Source organism: Choloepus didactylus, chromosome 1 (assembly GCF_015220235.1).
Source record: "Choloepus didactylus isolate mChoDid1 chromosome 1, mChoDid1.pri, whole genome shotgun sequence".
Taxonomy (NCBI): domain Eukaryota; kingdom Metazoa; phylum Chordata; class Mammalia; order Pilosa; family Megalonychidae; genus Choloepus; species Choloepus didactylus.
In genome coordinates this window covers 191,213,203-191,236,075 of record NC_051307.1, presented here as the reverse complement: position 1 = coordinate 191,236,075, position 22,873 = coordinate 191,213,203, and the positions used below count along the sequence as shown (strand labels likewise).

General features: G+C 42.4%; 1 protein-coding gene and 1 long non-coding RNA gene across 2 annotated transcripts in view; one reads left to right on the top strand and one right to left on the bottom strand.

The window, feature by feature from the left end:
- Positions 1–236: 236 nt before the first annotated feature.
- On the bottom strand, positions 237–19,331 carry LOC119542871. The gene is made up of 3 exons (XR_005218490.1): positions 18,834–19,331; positions 5,767–6,302; positions 237–342 (listed from the first exon to the last, which is right to left on the bottom strand). It is a non-coding gene; the product is annotated as an uncharacterized LOC119542871 (long non-coding RNA).
- SCN10A (sodium voltage-gated channel alpha subunit 10) overlaps positions 13,510–22,873 on the top strand; it is an 84,356-nt gene continuing 74,992 nt past the window's right edge. The window contains 3 exon segments of the mRNA XM_037847480.1: positions 13,510–13,779; positions 15,235–15,362; positions 18,375–18,455. Of these exon segments, the coding sequence (XP_037703408.1) occupies positions 13,510–13,779; positions 15,235–15,362; positions 18,375–18,455 (479 nt within the window).

Below are 22,873 nucleotides of genomic sequence, written 5' to 3'. Positions count from 1 at the left end.
AAAGCCATGTCCACATTTGACTGTAGTCCACAGATCTGGTTGCTTCTCATTCCCCAGAGAGTTAAGAAACAAAATATATGTGAAGGGCAGTCCTCTCATTCCTCTGGAGGTTGTATCCAGAAGGCAACTAAATAGACCAATCATGTTGGTGACCAATCCCTGGCCTGATGTTTGCTATTGCAAAGCCAATGCATGGAACCTACCTGGCACTTAATGACATGCAACTTCAATTTCCTCACAAGATCAGAATCAAAATGAATCAAGGCCATAGCATTATTTCCAGATTCAAGATACCAGAGAGGTCACTTCAGAGCTACTCCTCTTCTCCCTGTGTGGTAACTGCTTTACAGAGAAAAAGAAAAACACATCCAACATCATAAAGCAAGTGAGCAGTAGGTCTAGGCTAAACTCAGGTCACTTCACTCCCAAATCATAGTTCTCTCCACTGTATCCCATTGACTTTTCCTTACTAAAATGCTACTGAGTTCTTTTCAGTCTATCCCCACCCCCATCACAGCTTTCTTGCCTCCAAGTGCAACTCCAGCTCCTCTCTCTACTCCAGAAATGCCCAGTCAATCTCTGCATTTTGGAGGAAGGAGCAGACAATATCTTTCCACTGTAAGGTCAAATCAGTCTCACTGACAACATAAACACAAGACCAAACAATCATGAGACACATTCATGACCCTCATCTCCAGTAGTCTTTCTCTGAGAGAGCCACCCATCATTCCCTCATTTGTTCTTTCACTCAAGAAAATATTTATCAGACACATGTGGTATACTATCCTAGGTGCTGAAGGTACAGTTGGGGGTGGGGGGTATATGGTTCCTGGCATCAGAGAATACTTTCAAACACAGAAGCAGACATTGAACAGATAATTACCTAAATAAATGGCAACCAGGAAAGTGCAGGCTGCTATGCAAATGAATAACAAAGAAAACTAGTCTAGTCCAGGGGGATCAGGAAAGGCTGCTCTGAAGACATGACATTTAAACTAAATGGAGGGAGAAATAAAAGTTATCCAAGGAAAAAGGATGAAAAGAGCTTTACTGAGAGAGAGAAGAATGCACGAACATGCCAAGGCAGAAAGGAACTTGGTGAATTTAAGTAACTGATTGAAGACCAGTCTAACTAACTTGGTGGGAGTTGCAAGGGAAAGGGTGATCTAGAAGAAGGCAAGGGACCAGATCATGCTAGGTTTTTTGTGTCATGTGAATTAATTTAGACATTATCTGAAGGGCTTGGGAAGACTTTGAAAGGCACAGTCAGAGAAGTGTATTATCTTATTTTCATTTTTAAAAGATCATGTTGACTGCTGTGGATGTAGAAGAAAAGAGGATGCAGAGAGACCAGTTAGGAAGCAAGCATAGAAGGCCAGATAAGAGATGGTTGTGGGCTGGTGCTAGTAGTACATGTGGAGAGTGGGGGAGAGTCTATGGGTTTATGACGTGAGCAACTGGCTACTTGATTGTGCCATTTAATGAAATAGGGAATAGAGAAGGGGGAGCCAGTTTGGGTGGGGGAGGCATCCAAAAAGAACAGGCAGGTGGGCAGATCAGGCACAAAAGAGGTTTGAGTAGAAGAAAGTAAATTTTGGAGAAAATAATTAAAGCCATTGGAGAAGATTAGATTTCCCTGAGAGGGGATGTAGAGTTGGGCTGGTACTTCAATATTTAATGGTCAGGTATGAAAACATCTTCAGTGAAGCCTCAGATGGAATAACCAAACAGAGAGGATTTCAAGAGAGAGTAGGCAACTGTCAAACCCTGCTGAGAGGTCAAGTAAGGAGAGGTCTAAAAGTTTGTTTGGACGTGGTTCTCTGATGATCATTTACGACTTAGTAAAATTAGTTTTGGTGTAAGAGGCTGGGAGATACATACTACACTGTGTTGAGGAGTAATACCCTACATTAAAGGCATATTTATCATGTATGCTCTTTGTGATATTATGTCTCCTGGGTAAGCCTGTGACCCCAGCATCCCTAGAGAACCATAATCATTTATGAAATTGACTGCTCAAATTATCCACCAGAACTTTACAAATGGCAAAGAATTGTCTGTATTGGCGATTTTGATATTCTTGTTGAATCGATCCTGAGTTATGTTTGAATCATCCTTACAAAATCTTTGGCTTACTTAAATATAACTGTGCATGTTAATCCACAGTTTTAAAAATTATAGGGACTCAAAACATCTACCAAGTCTCCTCCCACAAGAATTCTGAGAGTCTTGATAGTGACGTATTTGGGCAGGATCCTGTTGAACAGGACAGGGCTTCTGCTGAGAGGGGAAAATTAGGACTAGGTAAAAGGAAGTATAATGCTTCAGATAAAAACTCTAATCCATAGCATAAATCCCCTTTTGACTTCTTGTATCTATTGTAATTTAAATTGCCTCATTTTTGTTAAGGGCAGCTGAACCATATTCAAAAACATTCACACACTAAAGATGGGGGATGGAGAAATAGAGTGGAACATTTTGAATTCTTTAAATTGGGTTTAATTGCAAATGAGCTCACATGTTTATTCAGTTTATATGCTGAGAGATAGTGGTGTGGAATTGAAATAGGCTAAGTGGCTATTGGCTATTAAATCACATGTGTAATGGGAATATTCAAGTCTATATTGTGCACTTGTACAGCACTTAGCTTACAAAATGCTTTCACATACATTATTCGAGTCTCTCAACAACAGTGTCAGATGAACAGGGTAGGGGTTATCATCTCCAGTTTACAAGCCTCAGAAATGAGGGGCAGATAATTCAAAAGACCTAGTCAGTGTCAGAACTCAGGCTTCCAGTCTCCAAGTCCAGTGCTGTTTCAGTAAAACCACACTACTCTCTGAGTTTTGTGTTTCATTTTATTTCAAAGCCTCTAGGCCTGACTCAACCCACCACACTGAGTTTCTGGGTCCCCAACACTCCCAGATCACGTGATGAGAAGCTCATTTTCTTCCTTGGTGGCAAAAATCTTTTTCCTCCTTCTGACCCCATTTTCAGTGGTCTGGGGGCAATGGGAGGGAGATGAAGACCTTTAGAGAAGAAAGATCTTCCTTCTCTTTAATTTAATGTGGCTGTCAATTCTGTTAGGCAGAGCTGTATTGATTAAATGTCTTATTAGGTACTTTCTCCTCCAAACTCCCAGTTTTTTCTCTTCTTCAAATTACTACCTTCTTTCCTTTTAGCCCATACAGAAATTCAGTACATTCTCAGCACTTCACCTTGGCACACTCACTGAGTACTATAGACTGTTCAGTCAGTCCCACTCAGCTCTCATTCAGCTCCACATCTCTTATTCAGTGCTACGGACAGTGCAAACCCCGAACACACCCTGACTTGTTCTTTCAGAACCATGGACAGCGTGCATACCTTTTCTCTGCACTCCACACTCCATCCTGGACAACAGATTAGCCCGATATTATCCTTTCATCATTCAGAGGTAAGTCATGCTCAGCAAGGAGCCACCCAGCCCCATTTCTTTAGCACCAGGGACAACTTAGGACTATTCAGTTCCAAAGAATGCTCTGTCTTATTCTTCTGGTGCCACAGATATCTGAGGCTCAGTCTCCGACAACTCAACAGGAGCATGGATAGTGTGGTTTCACGTTCATCACTACAGTTTATTACACTTTCCCAGTAGCATCACTACTTCAATCAAATTTTGTCTCTTTCCTGGACGGCTTACTCACATGTCTAGTGCCCTATCATTCCAATCAGGTATCTAACAATTAAAAATTTCAGGGCAGTGGACAGCTCAACTAGACACATCTCAGTTGAGCTATCTAACAATGCTGACATCCCAGAAACAACCTTTTCTAAGTCTTTATCAGTCTGGGCACATCCACGAAACCAGGACATTTAATCCCACATTCCTTTTACCATGGAGAGCCCAGTAATATCCCCAGTACTAAAGCTGGCTCAATTACTTGTTCCATGAACTAGAGAACCTAATTACACCCTCAGCACCACGAGCCACACCATTTCACTCAGGCATACTAACAGTTCAGTTACTATTTTTCAGCACCAGTTAAGTCAGTCACTCTCAACTCTGGAGATATCTCCCCAATATACTGAGTGCCATGAGAGGTCTAACCACATTCTCACTTCTAGTGACAGCCTTACAACATGCTTGCTGCTCCACCAGGCAGCTAAGCCATTCTAGCAGAGCCTGAAACAGCTCATTATCATAGTTCTTCTCTTTTACTACCTCTGCTAATTAACTTAGTCATGTTTGCAGTTTCACAATATCCCAGCCACTGTCTTTCAGCAGCTCAACAATCTAGTCACATCCTGTCCACTCCATGGAGCTTATTCACACACACCCTGGCTCTCCCTGACTAAAACCATTCCCAAGACTAGAACAAGTCTCAGAAGTTCTTGTTAAAACTTTTCTTCCTGCTGTTTCCATGACACTGACATATCTTTGTTTTCCTCCTTCCTTTTTGGCTCCGGCATCTCTGTAATGTCTCTCCGCCCCCACAGCCCTCCAGTTCCAGCCCTCATTGTTCTCCTCCCACCTTGGAGAACAACTTTTCTCCAAAGCAAGGTGGATTTTAGGAACCCTTAGCCCTAAATTGTTTTTGAATGGAAGACACTTCTTTTTCAGTTATACCAGATATGGTCGGTTTCTACCTATAGTTACCCACTGTTTGGGTATTTGTACTTTTTCTTCTCTGTCTCCATAAACCCAATCCTGATAGTAGATGAAAAACTCTAGCAATGCTCAATAAACATCTGATGTATACCCATTCAGGATCTGTTGAATTTATTCAACAAATGTTTGTTGATCACCTATGTGCCAAGCACTGTTCCCATTGTTAGGAATTCAACAGTTAACCAAACGGACAAAATCCATACTTTCTGAAAGCAAACATTCTAGTTGAAGGAGAGAGGTAATAAACAAACATAAATGCTAAATAGTAGGTAGTGAAAAGTGATATAAAGAAAAATAAGGAGAGTTAAAGAGATAGAGAATGAGCAGTGTCTGTTGTTTGGGGAAGGGTGGTCAGGGGAGGCTTCTCTAACAAGGTAGTATTTTAATGAGCCATGTGCTTGTATGTGAGAAGAGAATTCTTGGGAGAAAGAACAGCAAGTTCAAAAAACTTGAGGCAATAGTGTGCTTAGTGTGTTCAAGAAACAGCAAGTTGGTAAGTGGGGCTGGGTTGCAGTGAGTAAGAGAGTGATATGAGACGAGCTCAGAGACAAGTATGGGAACACACAAATGGATTTTAAGCATAGAAAGGACATGCTCTGACTTATGTTTTTAAATGATCACTCTGGTTGCTGTCGAAAGTATAGGCTGTGAGAGGTTGGGAGAATGCTAGCAGCGAGACAAGTTGAGAGAATATACAGCAGTGCAGGCAAGAGATGTGAGTGGAATGGACCATGATGGTAGCCGTGGAGATGGGTGGCAGTGGGTTGGACCATGGTGGTAGCAGTGGAGATGGGTGGCAGTGGGTTGGACCATGGTGGTAGCAGTGGGGATGGGTGGCAGTGGGTTGGACCATGGTGGTAGCAGTGGAGATGGGTGGCAGTGGGTTGGACCATGGTGGTAGCAGTGGCTGTGGTCAGCAGTGGACAGTCATACTACAGAAGTAGGGTCACTGGAATTTTCTGAGAGACTGACTATGAGATTTGAGAGAGAGAACTCTCTCCAAAGTTTCAGGGCTTGGGGCCTGAGACACTGGAGGGATGAAGCTCCACTTAGTGAAATGGAAAGACCTATGATAGGAGCAGGTTTGGGTGAAGAAATCAAGTTTGGTTTCATACATCTGTCAAGCATCCAGGTAGGGGTGATGAGAGGACAGTTGAATATGGGAATCTTGAATGTAGGTGAAAAGCCAGGGCTGGATCTATCCATTGGATTCCGGCTTCAAATGTGGTTCCAGAACATCCATGGTGTCATCATAGCTTCAGCCCTTTTCTCCTTTAGAAAGGAAAGGTCTGGGAAGCTGGTCAGATGAGTTGGCTGAAGTCTGGAGCTGTATTTAATTTTCCAAAGCTTAAGGGCCTATGGCTTATTTACTTCTATATCCTCAAGGTCTAAAACAGTGTCTTGCACAAAGGATGAAGATTTGATGGAGAAGGAGGACTTCTAACTTGCTTCTTAGAAAACTGGTCATACAATTTACTGAGATAGGGAACACAGTAGGAGGAGAGGCTGATTTGGAGTGGAGGGAAGGTGATGAGGTTGAAGGAGACAATGATGTTGAGGTGCCTATGGAGCATTCAAGGGCATTCAACATCCAAAGGCGTTTGGTTCGTGGGTCCAGCACTCAGAAGAAAGGTCCAGATTCGGGAGTCATCTGCAAGAAAATGGTTTTTGAGGTTGTACACAGAGTAGGTGATAGTTACAGTGATAAGCATGAGAAGAAGCAATCCTACCTAGGTGGGGGCGACACTTTTATCTACTAATTGGCCCCTGGAAAAACCGTAATTAACCTGTTTGACCATATCCTCTCTGACTTACAGAGCCAAATTTACATTTGAATCAATGGGCTACAAGACACAAAGTCTCTTCCCTGAGGCCCCTTGAAACCTTACCAAATTGGAATGCATTCACTGCTGTCCATGTCTCTTTCAAGTCTCAGACTCCTCCAATCATCCCCCAGCCAATAGCCTAGGATTCCAGAACTTCTCCACAGAGATGCTAGGGCACTGGGTCTGGAGCTGGGAGGCTCAGGGACAACTTGCTTCATATAGCAAGCACAGATCCCCACTGGTTGTTAGTTTCCTTATATGTAAGCTGGGGTGGAAAATAGCCTTTGGAAAATAGAAAATAGCCTGGAAAATAGTCCAGGATTTCTCTGGGACTGAAAGAGAGAATGATGCACTGTACAGAAGTGAGGCACTGTGATTGTTGCTGCGATTTGAAGATTCAGGCAGCTCCTGTGAGAATCAGTCACCTTTGTGATCAACTCAGACTGGATTCAGCATACACTCAGGAGTAAGCCTAGTTCACGATTGCCACGTGAGCAGGCCACAGAAGCTTGTAGGAAGAACCCTCTGTCCTGTTCTGCCCATTGTACTGGTAGGGAGACCCGCATTTGCACCTCATTCACATCCTCATCCAGCCCCGTCTGCTGGCCTTCCCAGACCATAGGTCTTGATCAAAGTCCTACCAAATTACCTCCTTCACTAGCAAAATGACAAATCTGAAACACTTGTAATTAAGTTTAGTTGATATCTTCCCTTCTTAGAAACTGCTTTTTCATCAGGGCTCAGAAATCCAAGTTAAGACACCTCTCTGGCCCATCAAGAAGGGACTCACTGGGTCCTTTTGTAGCCCAGTAACTAGAATGTGAATATCTAGAGAAGCTTGGTCCCTGAAAACAACCAAATTCTGTACTTTGTTACCATCCCACGTGCAGGCTCCTAGAGGGTCCTGACAACAGATGGGAGGAGATTCCAAGTACTGCCTCTCCCAGAACCTGAGTTTCTGGGGTTGGAAATACTACAAGAACACCCCACCACTTGGTGCCAGGTCTTTCCTTCCCTAACCCACTCAACAATGATTTCTGACCTGCCTCCAGAATCCAGAAAGATTTTCATCCAAGCCCTGGAGAAGCAGATCCTATAACGCTGTCCTGTCTCCATCTCAGGACCACAGCTGCAAAGTCTTCCAATGCTTCTTAAAGGGTAGAATACCTTCAGTTGCCTCAGTTATGAGCTTGTAAAAAAAAACTGCAACTTCCTGGACCTCACCTCAGACCAGTGGAATGAGAATCTTTGCAGATGAGGTCCAGGAATCTGCATGCTAATGCACTCCCTCTGTGATGGTGATGTGGACAGCCTAGCCCTAAACTGTGGACTGACATTTGAAAGTCACTGTTTTAGAGAAGGTGGGAAATCATTGTTATCCACAAAACCAGTAGTTACTGCAGAAAACTGACAGTTGTAGTTGGGGTCTGTTGTAGGAGCTTCAGACCTAGCCTTCTAGAACAAGCAGGGAAGATACCATATAGATACCGCTCCACCCTTCTGTGATGGAACGCCATCATGTTTACCTCCAGACTAGCCTGGGACTGGCAGGCGTCCGGAGAGCATCACAGCCCGTAGAAAACCTAAAGTCCCTGGAGCGCCTTCTAGGCTTTGCAAGGACCATGGTAGACCAGGGGTCCCAGGACCCTGTCTGTCAGTGTTAGAGACATGGGACTAGTGGACAATTTTTAAATTATCATGCACTGTTAAGTCACCTTACATCTCAGGAGATGTAAGTGGGGCTTGGTTTAAAGTAAACAGCAAAAATGAGCTCACGAATTAATCACTGTAGGAAATGATCAAAATCTTATTCATATGCTTTTCTAAAAACTTTATATCAAAAGAAAGCTAACCCATTAGAGAAAGTAAATACTTCCATTTTTTTTTAAGAAAAAATTATCAATATGCTGCCAAGCTGGAGAGTGTCAGCCTCAGCTGGCAAGTGCAGCCATGTACTCAGGAGCTGGGCCTTCTACTCTATTTTCCTGCCACATCAGTAATGGCTGTCACTTCTTGAAATCATGTCACCACATAATAAAAAGAATAATAAAATGTGTCTGCCATACTTTTTAACAAAGGCACTTTAATGGTGAAAATTTTACTAACATCAGTTTTCCCATAGAACACCTGTTTGTAGCTGGCAGCATACCAAAATTCTTCAGAATACATTGGGAGAAATGTAGGGTGGAATGAGTCCTCTCTGAGGACTGTGAGAAAGAGTCCTTTCTACAGCCCCTGAGACTGATCATCCAATGTCAGTGAGTGGGGGTGCCTGTGAGAGGAATTTCTGCAGGCTTGGGTCTGGCTCTCAGAAGCACAGATCAGTGAAGGTCTCCACTTGGTCTGTAGGTAATCTCCTCCACCCATCACTGAGGTTGGTAATAAGGAAGTTTAACCTTCCCCTAGAGTGTCCTACAGGAAGCCATGGGGTCTTTAGAGGAAAGCAATAAGGAAAGGACCCCTCTCTCGCAACACTGAGAGGTCAAAAGCAATTCAACCCTGTTGGCTCCTCTTAGGAGGGCTGAATCTGAATGTTTACTCAATAGTGAGGCCCACGTGGCAGGAACAGCTACTGGGCTGGAGAGAATATGTTTGAAAATAATTGGGCAGACTATTTTAAAGCCAGGGCTGAGCTTGGGGCCGAAGTAGAATAGAAGTTTCTTGGATTAGCTCCTCAGCCATCAATTCAAAAAGAGAATCTCAGCCCAGGCCCAGTGGAAGATGAGTTATCCAATAACATCTGTGTCCCAGAAGGCTACTTCAGAAGGGACATGCCTTCCCATTGCCTTCAAACAGACCCAAAAATAAGGACTTCCAATTACAGATGCAAGCAGCTGCTCTAGAGCCAAGGACAGTGGCTCACTATTGGCATCTGCCCATGTTCCCACGCCTAGTCCAGAGGTTACTTGCAGACAGTTCATCATCATCATCAGCTTCCTGCTTCTCTCACTGCCTAGGGTTTTCTTTGGCCACTGTGGAAAGTTCTATAGAGTAAATATCCTGGGAATGACCCTCAACCAATGAGGGATGGGATTGGTGAATAAAGCCTCAGCATCCTCATCCCTCAGTGGAACAATCCTGAGCCTTGGTTGTCCACAAGAGTAATCTGTTCAAAAAACATCATCTATTGGCTTTTTTCTCTCAATTTTCCTGCATCATTCTTCTCTGAACTTCCTGTAATTAGCTCCCAAATAAACTATTTGCAGCCAAATGCATGTCTCAGGGTGCCAAGTAAAGACATCTGGATAATAGATGGAAAGTAAGAAAACCATTTTAATCAAGGGACCCCAAGTCCAGATCTATCTCTCCTGACTGGAATGTCTTGGGAGAAAGACTGGGCCCTTGTACCTACATCTCTACAAATTCCCACCTGAGAGCACAGTCCCACTCACAACTCTCAAAACAACTTTGTCCCTAGCCAGAGGGATTCGTGGTGGCCTAGCAGGAGCATTATGGACACTTGGCATCAAGTCAACCTCATGGCTGAGCCTGTTTGGACCTCAAGCCCCAGATCTAGCACCTGGAATTCTGGCTTACACCTGTGTTCAATTTCAAAATTGCATTTCAGTGTCAGTGAGAGTAGCTTTGTATTGCTCCTCTACCATTGAGTCCTGGGATTCAAATTTGGTTCCACCACATACATAGCTCTTCTCCCCTAGACAAGGAAAAGAAAATTAACTTTGCCCATGTTACCTAAAAGGGAAGAATTAAAGATACTGATTGAATTCCGTCAAGTCAACAAGTGTTTGAATGACCATTGCATAAAAATGCCATGTTAATCAAGACACACAGCACATAGAAATTTTAGTATAATAAGGGATAGAAGACAAATGTTCAGTCCTGTAATATAGGTAGACTTTGAAAAGCTCCCAAACAGACAGACAAAGGACAAATGGGCAGGAGGAAAGAGAGAAAGACAGGGAAAGTTTCTGGAAAAAAAGTCATGGAAGGAATTAAGGAAGAAGGATGGTATCATAGAGGTAAGGGATCCTCCCAGGACTCTAGTAAAAGGGAGGACTGATGACAGCAAGCAGGGTCTCTCCATCATATAAGTACTGGGTTCAAGAGCTGCCTCCGAGACTGGTGACAGCAAATGTGGTCCCCATCAAAGGGATGTGGGGCTCAAGAACTGCCCTGTTGGAGTGGTGGGAACAAGCAGGATCTCTATCATAAAGGTATTGTGTTCAAGTGCTGCCTCTGCCACCATCTGCTTGACGCTGGGGTGTGGTAGCCTAAAAAAGTCACGGGAATAGAGAGTACCTTTGGTTCCTTTTATTTCTATGATTGAATGATTATTTTAGTAACACTTTTTCTAAGCAAAATGTTCTCCAGTTTTTCATTTTCTGAACTTTGTAGTCATTGCTACTCATCCAACAAATATGTTTTGAGTACCTACTAAATGCCTGGCAGTGTGCTAGGCTCTGGGGAATCAATGCTGAACAGGAAAAAAATGTGTTCCTGGCCCTAACAGTGCTTACAATTTAGTGAGAGAATAGAAAAGCAAACAGCATTTACGAAACAGAGGCAGATGCATGCTTTGATAGAGAAAGCTCAAAGAGTTTAAGGAGCATAAAATGGGAATCTTAATACAGACTTCATGTGGGGTCAGAAATGGAGTAAGTTATCTCAAAGTCAAGAGTTAAAGAATGAGTCAGACAAAGCAAGGTGGGGGAATATAATTTCTTGCAAAGAAAATGGAACATGAAATGCCTTAAGATGGAAAAAGAATAGGTCAGATTCCAGAAGAAACTAATATAAGTCCTATGGCTGGTGACCACAGTGCACACAGTTGGGGTTATCTCAAGTACAGTGGGAAGCAGTATTATCAGATTTGCATTTTAGAAGTATCGTTTGGTTGCAGTTGGAGAATGGATTAGAAGGGACTGAGGGAGAAGCGAAAGGACACGTGGGAGGCCATGGAGATGACAGGGCTGGACTGGTGTTATGATGGAGAGGTTGCAGAGACATGGACAGAGGATGCCAAGGAGGTAGAATCAGCAGCACTAGATGTCTAATTGAACATTGGGTTGAAAAAGAAAGGATACAACAATCATAAGCAGGATTTAGGCAATCATAGAAATAGGCTGTTTGGGCCATTCGTGGAAGGAGACAGACATACTGGAGAGACAGGTATTAGAAAGGAGTGGGAAGATGATAATGAGATCAGTTTGGGGCATATGGAATTTGAGGTGCCCATGAAACACTCAAGTGGAGAAGCCCAATTGTGTCTGGATCCCAAGGATATGATAAGAGCTTAAGATAAAGATTCTGGGTTCATCTGCATATAGATGAGAACTGAAGCCATGGGTGAGATGCTCTCAGAAGATTGGGTCAGACAGACCCAGGTTTGAGTTACATATGTGATCTTGGAAAAGTTAACTTTGCCTCTCTGTTTTCTCACTTCTCTGTTGGACATACCTCAAGGAGTACAGTGATTGTTAATGTGATAATGCACACAAACTGTTTGATCCAGAGTCTGGAACATAGTGGACTCTCAGTAAATGCCAACTATTATCAGTGCTGCTGCTGTTGTTATTATTGTTATTATTAAAAAAAAAACAAAATGGGCATAACGCAGAGCCCCAGGATTCACAATTATGTATGGGAGAAACTGAGGAAAAAGAGATTGAGAAGGAGTGGACAGAAAATTAGAAAAATCAGGAGATTTTGTCAGAGCAACCAAGGAGAGAGAGTGTTTCAAGAAGGAGACTGGTCAAAATGGCCAATAAGCCCAACAAGCTAAGGGCTGAGAAGTGTCCCCCATATTTAGTCACAAGATGGTCTCTTGTATCCTTGCAAAGAGGCATTTCAGTGAAGTAGTGGTGACAAATGTCAAGCTGCAAGCTTTGAAGATGACTGGAGACAGTGAGTGGAAGTAAATTCTTTATGAAACCTAGCAGACAACAAGAGGAGAGGAGGGAAGATCTGAAGGCTGTGTACCAAGTAAAAGTTTTTAAAGATGAAGGAATATGAGCATCTCTGTGTGCTGATAAGAAGGACCCAGTAGAGAGGGAGGGAGAGTGAAATAAGGTAGAGAGGGATAAAATCCAAAGCATAGGAAAGTATTGGCCTTAGCCAGTGAGGGATGATAACACCTCTGTTGTGACAGGAGGGAAGGAGGAAAGAAGTTTGCAAATGCAATAAATTGGAGGTTTGGGGGCAGCAAGTTGAGGGAGTGCTGTATTCTCCCCGAAATAGGAAACATGATTATTAACTTACTACCAGGAGAGACTGGGAATAGTCTTTGAAATATCATACTAGAAGAAACTGCTGATTCCCATATGAGGTTCCTCATCAGCTCTCAGCAGTACAAGTTCATAGAAACCTGATTTAGATGGATTGAGATTGACCTAGGTTTGGGATTTGGGAGAAGGAAAAAGGAGTGGTTAAAATGGTGGACCCCAGCATCTGATCTCGATCTATAGAGAAGCAGAGGAGAGAGCCAATGGACAAAGAGAAAGTAGCCTGGAGATCCAAATGGAGTTTGAAGAGGGGGAGAAACGTAGTTGAAAATGCCAAGAAATAAAAGGTTGTGGTCAGAAAGTAGGATGAGACTTAGAGTAAAGTAGATCATGAGGCAGTCTTTGATGAGTGAGGGAGAATGCCTGAGGTTCCGTGGTTATAGCAATGAGGAGAGAGGGTGGTATGGCTAAATGACCCATCTGGCTGGGGGTGGGGGGGGGGGTGGGAGAGGGCCTGGGAAGAGGGATGGGGGAGGAGGGGGACTGTGTAAACAATAATGAAGGATGAAGAAGCAATGACTTAGAAGTGTACAGGGAGCAGATACAATCCTGAGGCCCCTGGAGTAGAAGGCAATAAACAGCCTCCCGTGATAACACTTTCAGGGAAGTGTATCCTTGGAGGAGCCCAGTGTGAGCTAAGGGAAGAGCTAGAGGCCAGGGTGGGGGGAGCTGCTCTAGCAAACAAGGGGGTAGGGGTGGGAGGGAGAGGGCCAGTGGGCATGCCATTACCTCTCTGTGGTTATGTCCACTCTCACAAGAGTATGAATTCTGCCTGTAGAAGAATGAGAAGATGGAACTCCCCTTTGGGTCCCTGCAAACTACCACCTTCCATCGGTTCACTCCAGAGTCGCTGGCGAAGATTGAGAAGCAAATTGCTGCCAAGAAGGCAGCAAAGAAAGCCAGGGACAAGCACACAGAGCAGAAAGGCCAAGAAGAGAAGCTTCGGCCCCAATTAGACTTGAAAGCCTGCAACCAGCTGCCCAGGTTCTATGGCGAGCTCCCAGAAGAACTGGTTGGAGAGCCCCTGGAGGATCTGGATCCCTTCTATCAGACACATCGGGTAAGGTTCCCAGCTGCAACATTTGCTCTCGGCTCTGAAGGAAGACGTTTCTGTTACTACCAACCCAGGGAATCCTCCTGCACCCAGGTGATGGGGCAATCTGCTAAGATACAGTTTATGAAAAAAGTGTAATGCACTTCTTTGACACCCTCTTTGAATCTTTCATGGCATTTATGATAGAAGCTAATTGAACCCAAATCCTCAAAGGCAGTGACAACTGCTGCTGAGCTTGCTGGGAAAGTCACCTGTTCTCTTGGAAGAGCTCTCGGCTAGGGCTTCGAGAGGTGTTGGCTCTCTTTGCAGGTGGGGATCATAGATCTTGAGATTGAGAGGAGGGGACAGTGGAGAAGAAAGACAGAAATCAGGCTGATTTAAGCCAGTGGTTCTGAAAGTGGGTCCTGTAACTGCAGGAGTCCCCAAAGCCCTTGTAGTGGTTTTATGAGGTCATAACTGTTTCATAATAACACTTAGATGACTTTTGTCTTTTTCACAAACAGTAGTGAACATACAGTAGAGGCTATTGATGTGGGATGACACCTTCACTCTAGCAGCTACTAGAATGTGTGCATGTATAGTCCTGTGTTTTAAGATTTCCTCAGTTTTCATTTCTAACATGGTAAATATATATAATTGGGCCTTCATTGTGTCTCAAAGCAGTCCCAAGACACACAGGCACAGAGGAGGTTGTACACACACACACACACACACACACACACACACACAGACAAATAAAAGCTTTTTGGGGTTCTCAATAATTTTTGAGAGTAGAAAAGTATCCTGAAATCAAAAAGTTTAAGAACCACTTGTTTAAAGAAGAGCTGCTCCTTGGCAATTACTCTGCCTATATTGTGTCTTGGATGTTCTCACAGCAGGAAAAAATGGTGTAAGTGTGTTTGGGAGGTGGGAGGGGCAGGAATTAGCCATCCTAAATATGGGTAGAGAAAATTAGATACTAGAATATCTTTTGCCCTTGTCCCTCTGCCAAAAAACCCTCATCCTCCTAGAATCTCAAGGGGAAGGAACCAGGGGAGGGTTGAAGAGGGTGACACTTAGGAGGTGGAGAACAGTTTGGAGCATCACGGGTCCTTGAGGGTCCCCTGGTCAGAAGAGGAATTAAATGCAACCAGAGCTCCACCCCCAGTTGCCAAAATCCCTTCCTCGGGCACGATGCCTCTTGCCAGGCCCTGTCCATAGGGCACTCTCAGAGGGCTCAGCTCAGTGCACAGCCAGCCATGGAGACTGGTGTCTTGCCAGGAGGATCAGGACAAAGCCCTTAGTCCCTGATCCTCCCTAACTCTCTGCTCCTTCAGTTGGCCCTCGTTGCCCCATGGTTCCCAGAACCCTTCTTACTCAGGAGCCTGAGATGATGCCACTCAGGCTCAAAAACACAACTGTGTGAGGATGTTTGTTTCTCACCTGAAGTCCACTTTCTGTTTTGTTTTGTTTTGCTTTTAGACATTTATGGTGCTGAACAAAGGGAGGACCATTTCCCGGTTTAGTGCTACTCGGGCCCTGTGGCTATTCAGTCCTTTCCACCTGATTAGAAGAACAGCCATCAAAGTGTCTGTCCACTCATATCCTTTGCACAGTTGCTTCTTCCATGTGTTAGAATTAGGCCTTGCCCAGTGTGTCCAACACTTTCTTTAGAGTTTAGCAAGAGAGACTTTCTCCAATTGAATTCTGAGACAATGGTGTCAAGTTTTTTTTAAAAAAGCGTGTCTTTAATGTGTCCTACACCCCAGAGCAGGTGTTCATGCACTCCACAGGGGGGTTTGGGCTCACCTCACACTAATCTGGACACACCTGTGTATGCACAAATGAAAAATGTCCTTTGAATGAAGGGGGCTTTGCTGAGGCACCCAGGCACGTTCTCACCACGGTATGTGGCCTGCTGCCCTCACACTCCTGCTCACAACATAAGAATCAGTAAGGGAGTCCCAAATCTTCTTTGGGAAGCTGAGATAGTCATGGATTGTTGCTGTGTGCCCTGGCCATATTGGGGAAGGGGGCGAGGAGGGGGGGCTGACTGCTTATTGGGCAAAACACAGTACTTCCCAGAGGGTAAAGAGAACAGACCACGATGGGGAGAGCAGAAGTTGTCTCAATGGGATCACATTGGTCATAGGCACTGCCAACATCACAAGTTGTTCCAGAAGTGCCGGCAGGTTAAAATTTTCAATAACTCAAGGTTCATGCCATTGGGGAATGTAATGATTAGAGAAACATTGGTCAAATCCTGTATTATATTAATTCCTTTAGCTAGCTTCAAAAGCTGCCTCCAGTTTTTGTTGTGTTTTGTTTTGTTTTTCCAAGGCAAGCCAAATTAGTAGAATAAAGAGACTTTGGCTTGGTTTCCAAGGATCTTCCCTGGTGACTGCCCAAATTGGAAGTTCCTAATGACAAATCCAGCCCTGGCTTCCAGGCAGTTGATTTGCAAGAACATCCTGGCCTCAGCTGCCTGACAGATGGTGGTCAGCTTCTGCTTGGAAGGCTCCAGTGAAAAGGAACTCTCTCTCAGACTCTGGGGCAGCTTGTTGAATTCCTAGACAGTCCTTAGTGAGCAGAAAACTGCGACACAGAGTCATCAGCTTGCTCAGTATGAAATTGTACTACTTGAGGAAGTTGCTTCACATTTTCTCTTTCCATATGTTATCTTTGTAGTTAGCCAGTGAGAATTATATTTTCTTAATTGAATATTGGATTTCCAGATTCTATAGAAGTCTATTTAATGATAATAGTAGATCCCTACCTGCTAAATACCTCCTAAGAATTAGCACTATTGTAGGTACAGAAACCCTTAAAGTAGATATTAACATCCCCATTTTAAAGATGATAAAACTGATGCTCAGAGGCATTAAGAAAATTTCCAAAGTCATATGGCTAGTTAACAGGTCAAGCCTGAATCCTTCCTAGAATAGTACCTGCAATGAGGAAGTAAGCAGTTAATGAAAATGAATTAGGGTAATTATTCTCTCAGTGTGTCATCCTACTTTGTTTAAAAAGAAATACATTCAATTACATAAAAATTACAAATAAAGAGAAGCAGCAAACATGCAAACTCCTCTTCATGGATCCTGGTCAAATTACATCTAGATAAATAAGAAATAACAATTAAAAATAAAATCCCTTTAAAAGAACGAAGTGACCAGTGAATATTCTTTTCATCTTGAGATTTGATGAGTAAATAATTGCTTGGTGAAGTCACAGCTAAAGAGAAGAGATGTTGAGGGTCTCCTCCTCAACAAAATTCTGTGTTTATATTTTCAAAGTTCATGAACTTGGTAGCTTCAGCCTCAAAAGATACTCTTTAAGGTGTAGAATTCTCAGGGTCCTATTACTAGTATTTCATCAAAATTAAAATTCTAATCACATTTGTTATGAATGTTTTCATAAAAAACATTATAACTAATATATCATATTACTTTTAAAGGCTTGTGGCATTGGAGACATAATTTTAATTTAATCCTTGGGTTAACATTTTCCCCCATATGAACACAGTTCTTAATTTAATTGTAAGTCAACAGGAAAATGTGGTCTAATTGGTAGAATTTCCCTTTTTGAAATAGGTGTGTTCCTAAGTAACTGCAAAACAGGGCACATAAAAGGCACTTACAGAAAACTAAAATAGATTTAAAATACTTCTGTTCAAATTGAAATTATAGAAGATGAGTGCTGCACTCTCTCTGTAGGTCAAATTTATCTTCAAACTTTGTTTTTCTTTAGAAAGTAAATGTTCAGAGTCCAGCTAGTTCTGAAAAATGTACAAGTGGGAGAAATTTATCTTTGGATTTTTCCCACCAACATTTCTTCGCATCCGTTTGCCCCTTTCCAGTCACTTTTCCTTTTCGGTGTCTCCTTCCCCTGCTGGCACCCCTGTGTCCATCCTCTGCTCCTAAGAGTCTCCTCTCCAGCTCTTCAGAGTCCCTCGTTCCCCCGCCCCCAGCCTAATCCTATGTGAAATTTTCTCACTGAGCCAGGATTTCACTTCCCTGGGCCTGCCTCCACCGTTCCTAGCCAAAAGAACATTGCCTCAGTGGGACTATCTCAGTGAAATTAGGAAAATAATCTGATGAAATGAATTCCCATGAAAGCTTACCCCTCCCTGCCTAACTTCCTAGGGGTACTTTGTCTTTTGGAATAAAAGAGACATTTGCTAAATCGCTGGATGAAATTTTCGGCCACGTTGTATCATGAAATGTGGGCTTCAGGGCAGAAAGATATTTTGGAAACAGATTCTATTTCCTTCCATCTTGCTCAGGGCTCTGTTATCAAACAGATCTGAGTTCACATCTCAGCACCGTGGTTGACTAGCTGTTTGACTTTGGAAAAGTTATTTAAGCCTTGCTGGTCTGTTTTCTCAGCTTCAAAATGTAGATAGTAATACCCACCTGTAGGTTAGTTATATTAGAAATAATTTAGACAAAGCACTCAGTCCATGGTGGGCACTCAGCAAATGTTAGTGCTTGTTATGTGACAATGCCACAAAGCTGATACTAGCTAGGAGCTGTGAATGTAATCACTCAGCACCAAGGTGATCATAAATGACATCACTCAACGTGGTGACTCTCAGCTTTTTCTTAACACAGGGCCTTCAGGTGGTTCAGTTTTTTTATTACAGTCACTATTTTGACCAATTGTGTATGCATGGCCCGAACTGATCTTCCAGACAGAGTCGAGTGAGTAGATTTAATATCATATTTGTGCCTTCTTTCCTGTTTGTCCTCTTCTTCTCTTCCTTCACTTGGTGGCCTTTTTCTTTTATTTACTGTATCGGGTCTCATTTGGGTTAAGCTGAATCATATTGCCTACTTGACTTTGTGTTGATAAGGTATGTTCTTTTCAGTGGACTTTTTTCATGAACACATATATGTTTTCAACTTCAAATAGGTACAGTATAGATTGGTGGTTATCAACCTTAACCACCCAGTGGAGTCACCTGGGGGAGATTTTTAAAATATCAGGGCCTGGGTCCCACCCTCAGAGAGTCTGATTTAGTTGTACTGGGGTGGCCAAGGCAGGTGACTGCCATCCCCATCCCCAACACACACACTCACCTGCTAGGTGCACACGTGAAGAAATTATAGTGAAGTGCCCCTCTGAAAGAAAGGAAGGGCAAAACTGAGACAGAACTAAGAACAAATGGTTCTAGAACATATTCAGGAAATAGCCCATGAATAAAATTAAGTTACCATAGCACATGTACTTCAATATAACCTTAAATATTCTAGAGGCTATTCTATCTCCCTGGATTAGAATGGAATTTCTATAATTTCAGGATGTGGGGACTTTCCAAAAATGCCCTGCCCCAGCACATCTGGGAGAGCTGCTTCTACCCAGTTTGAGCCAGACATATACTCAGTGTAACAACAGAAGCTCTGCAGATCTTTCTCTTTTCCAAAATTTTTTGCTGATAATAAAAATAATACATGCCACGATAGCAAACATGTTTTTTCTTCATGTTCCATGCCCTTATTTTTTTATTTATTTTTTACTGAGCTTGTTCACATACCATACAATTATCCAAAGATCCAATGTGTACAATGAATTGCCCATGGTACCATCATACAGCTGTGTATTCAATACCACAATTAATTTTTTTTACTTTTAGAACATCTTCATTACTCCAGAAAAGAAATAAAGACAAAGAAAGGAAACTCAAATCCTCCCATACCCCTAATCACCCTCACTCCATTATTGATTCATAGTTTTGGTACAGTACATTTGTAACTGTTGATGAAAGAATGTTAAAATACTGCTAACTATAGTATATAGGTATATATATTTTAGGTATATATATTTTTTTCCTGTATGCCATTCTATCATTAACTTCTACTTACAGTGTCATACATTTGTTGTAGTTCATGAGAGAGATTTCTAATATTTCTACAATTAATCACGGACATTGTCCACCACAAGATTCACTGTTTTATACATTCCCGTCTTTTAACCTCCAACTTTCCTTCTGGTGACATACATGACTCTGAGTTTCCCCTTTCCACCTCCTTCACACACCTTTCAGCACTGTTAGTTATTCTCACAATGTGCTACCATCACCTCTGTCCATTTCCAAAAGTTTAAGTTCACCCTAGTTGAATATTCTGCTCATAATAAGCAACCGCTCTCCATTCTTTAGCCTTGTTCTATATCCTGGTTACTTATATTTCATGTCTATGAGTTTACATATTATAATTAGTTCATATCAATGAGACCCTGCAATATTTGTCTTTATGTGTCGCTCTTATTTCACTCAATATAGTGCCGTCAAGGTTTCTTCATCAACCCATTTTTTTTTAAGGTGGTTTTGTTCACACACTATACATTCCATCCTAAGTAAACAATCATTGGTTCCTTGTATAGTCACGTATTTATGTATTCAGCACCATCGCCACTATCTATATAAGGACATTTCCGTTTCTTCCACAAAGAAGGAGGAAGCGTCAGAGAAGGTAGAGGGACAAAAGAAAGAGAAAGAGAAAAAACAAAAAACATGGAGCTAGAAAGCAACAAAAGGAAAGATAGCATTAAACTAAGGTAGAATAAAGAGCCAGACAACATCACCAATGCCAGGAGTCCCATACCCTTCCACTATACCCCATCACCACCATATGCATTTAGCTTTGGTGTTTTGCCAATGTTATATTAAAGGAAGCATAATACAATGTTTCTGTTAATTATAGTCTCTAGTTTGCATTGACTGTATTTTCCCCCCAATCCCACGCTATTTTTAATGCCTTGAAATGTTGACATTCATTTGTTTTACCTCGTGTAAAAATGTATTTGTACCTTTTATTACAATCATTGAGCACCCTAGGTTTCACAGAGTTATACAGTCCCAGTCTTTATCTTTCATCATTTGTTCTGGTGCCCCACATGGTCCTAACCTTTCTCTTTCAACCATGCTCACAGTTATCTTTGTTCAGTGTACTTACATTGCTGTGCTACTATCTTCCAAAACTGTGTTCCAAACCTCTCACTCCTGTCTTTTTCTTTCTGTCTGCAGTGCTTCCTTTAGTGTTTCCTGTAGAGCCGGTATCTTGTTCACAGACTCTGTCTTTGTCTGTCAGAGAATATTTTAAGCTCTCCCTCATATTTGAAGGACAGTTTTGCCAGATATAGGATTCTTGGTTGGTGGTTTTTCTCTTTCAGTATCTTAAATATATCACCCCACTTCCTTCTTGCCTCCATGGCTTCTATTGAGAAATCGGCACAGTCTTATCAAGCTTCCTTTGTATGTGATGGATCGCTTTTCTCTTGCTGCTTTCAGGATTCTCTCTTTGTCTTTGTTTGATAATCTGATTATTAAGTGTCTTGGGGTAGGCCTATTCAGGTCTATTCTGTTTGGGGTATGCTGCACTTCCTGGATCCATAATTTTATGTCTTTCATAAGAGATGGGAAATTTTTGTTATTTCCTCTATTATTGCTTCTGCTCCTTTTCTCTTCTCTTCTCCTTCTGGGATACCAGTTACACAGACATTCCTGCATTTCATTTTGTCCTTAAGTTCCCAGAGACATTGCTCATATTTTTCCATTCTTTTCTCTATCTGTTCTTTTGTGTGTAGGCTTTTAGGTGTCTTGTTCTCCAAGTTCCTGAGTGTTTTGTTCTGCTTCTTGAGATCTGCTGTTGTATGTCTCCATTGTGTCTTTCATCTTTTTTGTTGTGCCTTTCATTTCCATAGATTCTGCCAGTTGTTTCTTTGAACTTTCAATTTATCTCTTATGTATGCCCAAACTTTCATTATATGCTTCATCTCTTTTGCCATAACTTCCCTAAACTCTTTGAATTGATTTAGCATTAGTTGTTTCAATTCCTGTATCTCAGTTGAAGTGTAAGTTTGTTCCTTTGGGCCATAACTTCGTTCTTCCTAGTGTAGGTTGTAGTTTTATGTTGTCTAGGCATCTGCTTTCCTTGGTTACCCCAATCAGGTTTTCCCAGACCAGAACGGGCTCAGGTCTTGGAAGGGGGGAATAGTATCCTGTTTCCTTGCGGGTGTCTTAGAAGATTGGTACACCCTGTGAGGCCTCAAGTCACTGTACTTTTCCACCCAGCAGATGGCGCCTGTCAGCCTGTAGCTCCAGACTGGTGTAATGAGGTGTGGCCTGTGGCTATTTTCCCCCAAGGTCTGGGGTCTGGTCTGAATGGAAGGCAGGTAGTAGAGCTGGGCCCTACCTCTTTCCTTTTAAGGAAGATACCCCGCTTAGGGAAAAGTCATTAGCATTTGAACAGTCTCTGCCTGTGCTATCTCTACCCTTGTCTGGGTCAGAGCACTGGGAACTGAAAATGGCTGAGGCTTTCTCCACTGAGCTGAAAAAGGGACAGAAAGCCCCCTTTCAGGGCCAGTCTTTGGCCATCCTCTGGCTTTCCAAGGTCAGTCATCACCAAAAGTCTCTTCTGCTTGTTGGGAATTCATAGCTTGTATGAAGTAGTCCACATTTGTTAATTAAAACCCCCGTTGGAACTAAGCTGAGCTATATTTGCTTGCTGGGCGAGAGCTTCTCTCTAGCACCACAAGGCTTTGCCGTTCGGGCCATGGGGTGAGGGAGCTCCCAGCTTGGGTCCACAATTTTTACTAACAGATTTTATCCTGTGATCTTCGGCATTCCTCCCAATTCAGGTTGGTGTATGATGAGTGGACAGTCACATTTGTCCCTCTGCAGTTATTCCAGATTATTTACTAGTTGTTCCTAGTTGTTTATTAGTTGTTCCAGGGGGACAAACTAGCTTTCACTCCTCTCTATGCTGCCATCTTCTTCCGTCCATCCAAATATATTTTATTTCTATTAACAGTTTAAAGGAGAAAATTATGTGGTCATCTTAATTGATGCAGAAAAATTATTTGACAAAAATCAATATCCATTTATGATATAAAACTCTTAGAAAAGTAGGAATAGAAGGGAACTGCCTTAATGTGAAAAAGGGTATCCATTTTTTTTAAAGGTAGCAAACATCATACCTAATTGTTAAATCATGGAAAGTTTCTGTTTTTAGATGAAAATTTAAAAAGCAAGATGTCTGTTCTCATTAGTGTCAAGGAGGTCTTAGCCACTCCACAGTAATAAAGTTAAAAAAAAAAAGAAAGAAAGATGTAAGATTAA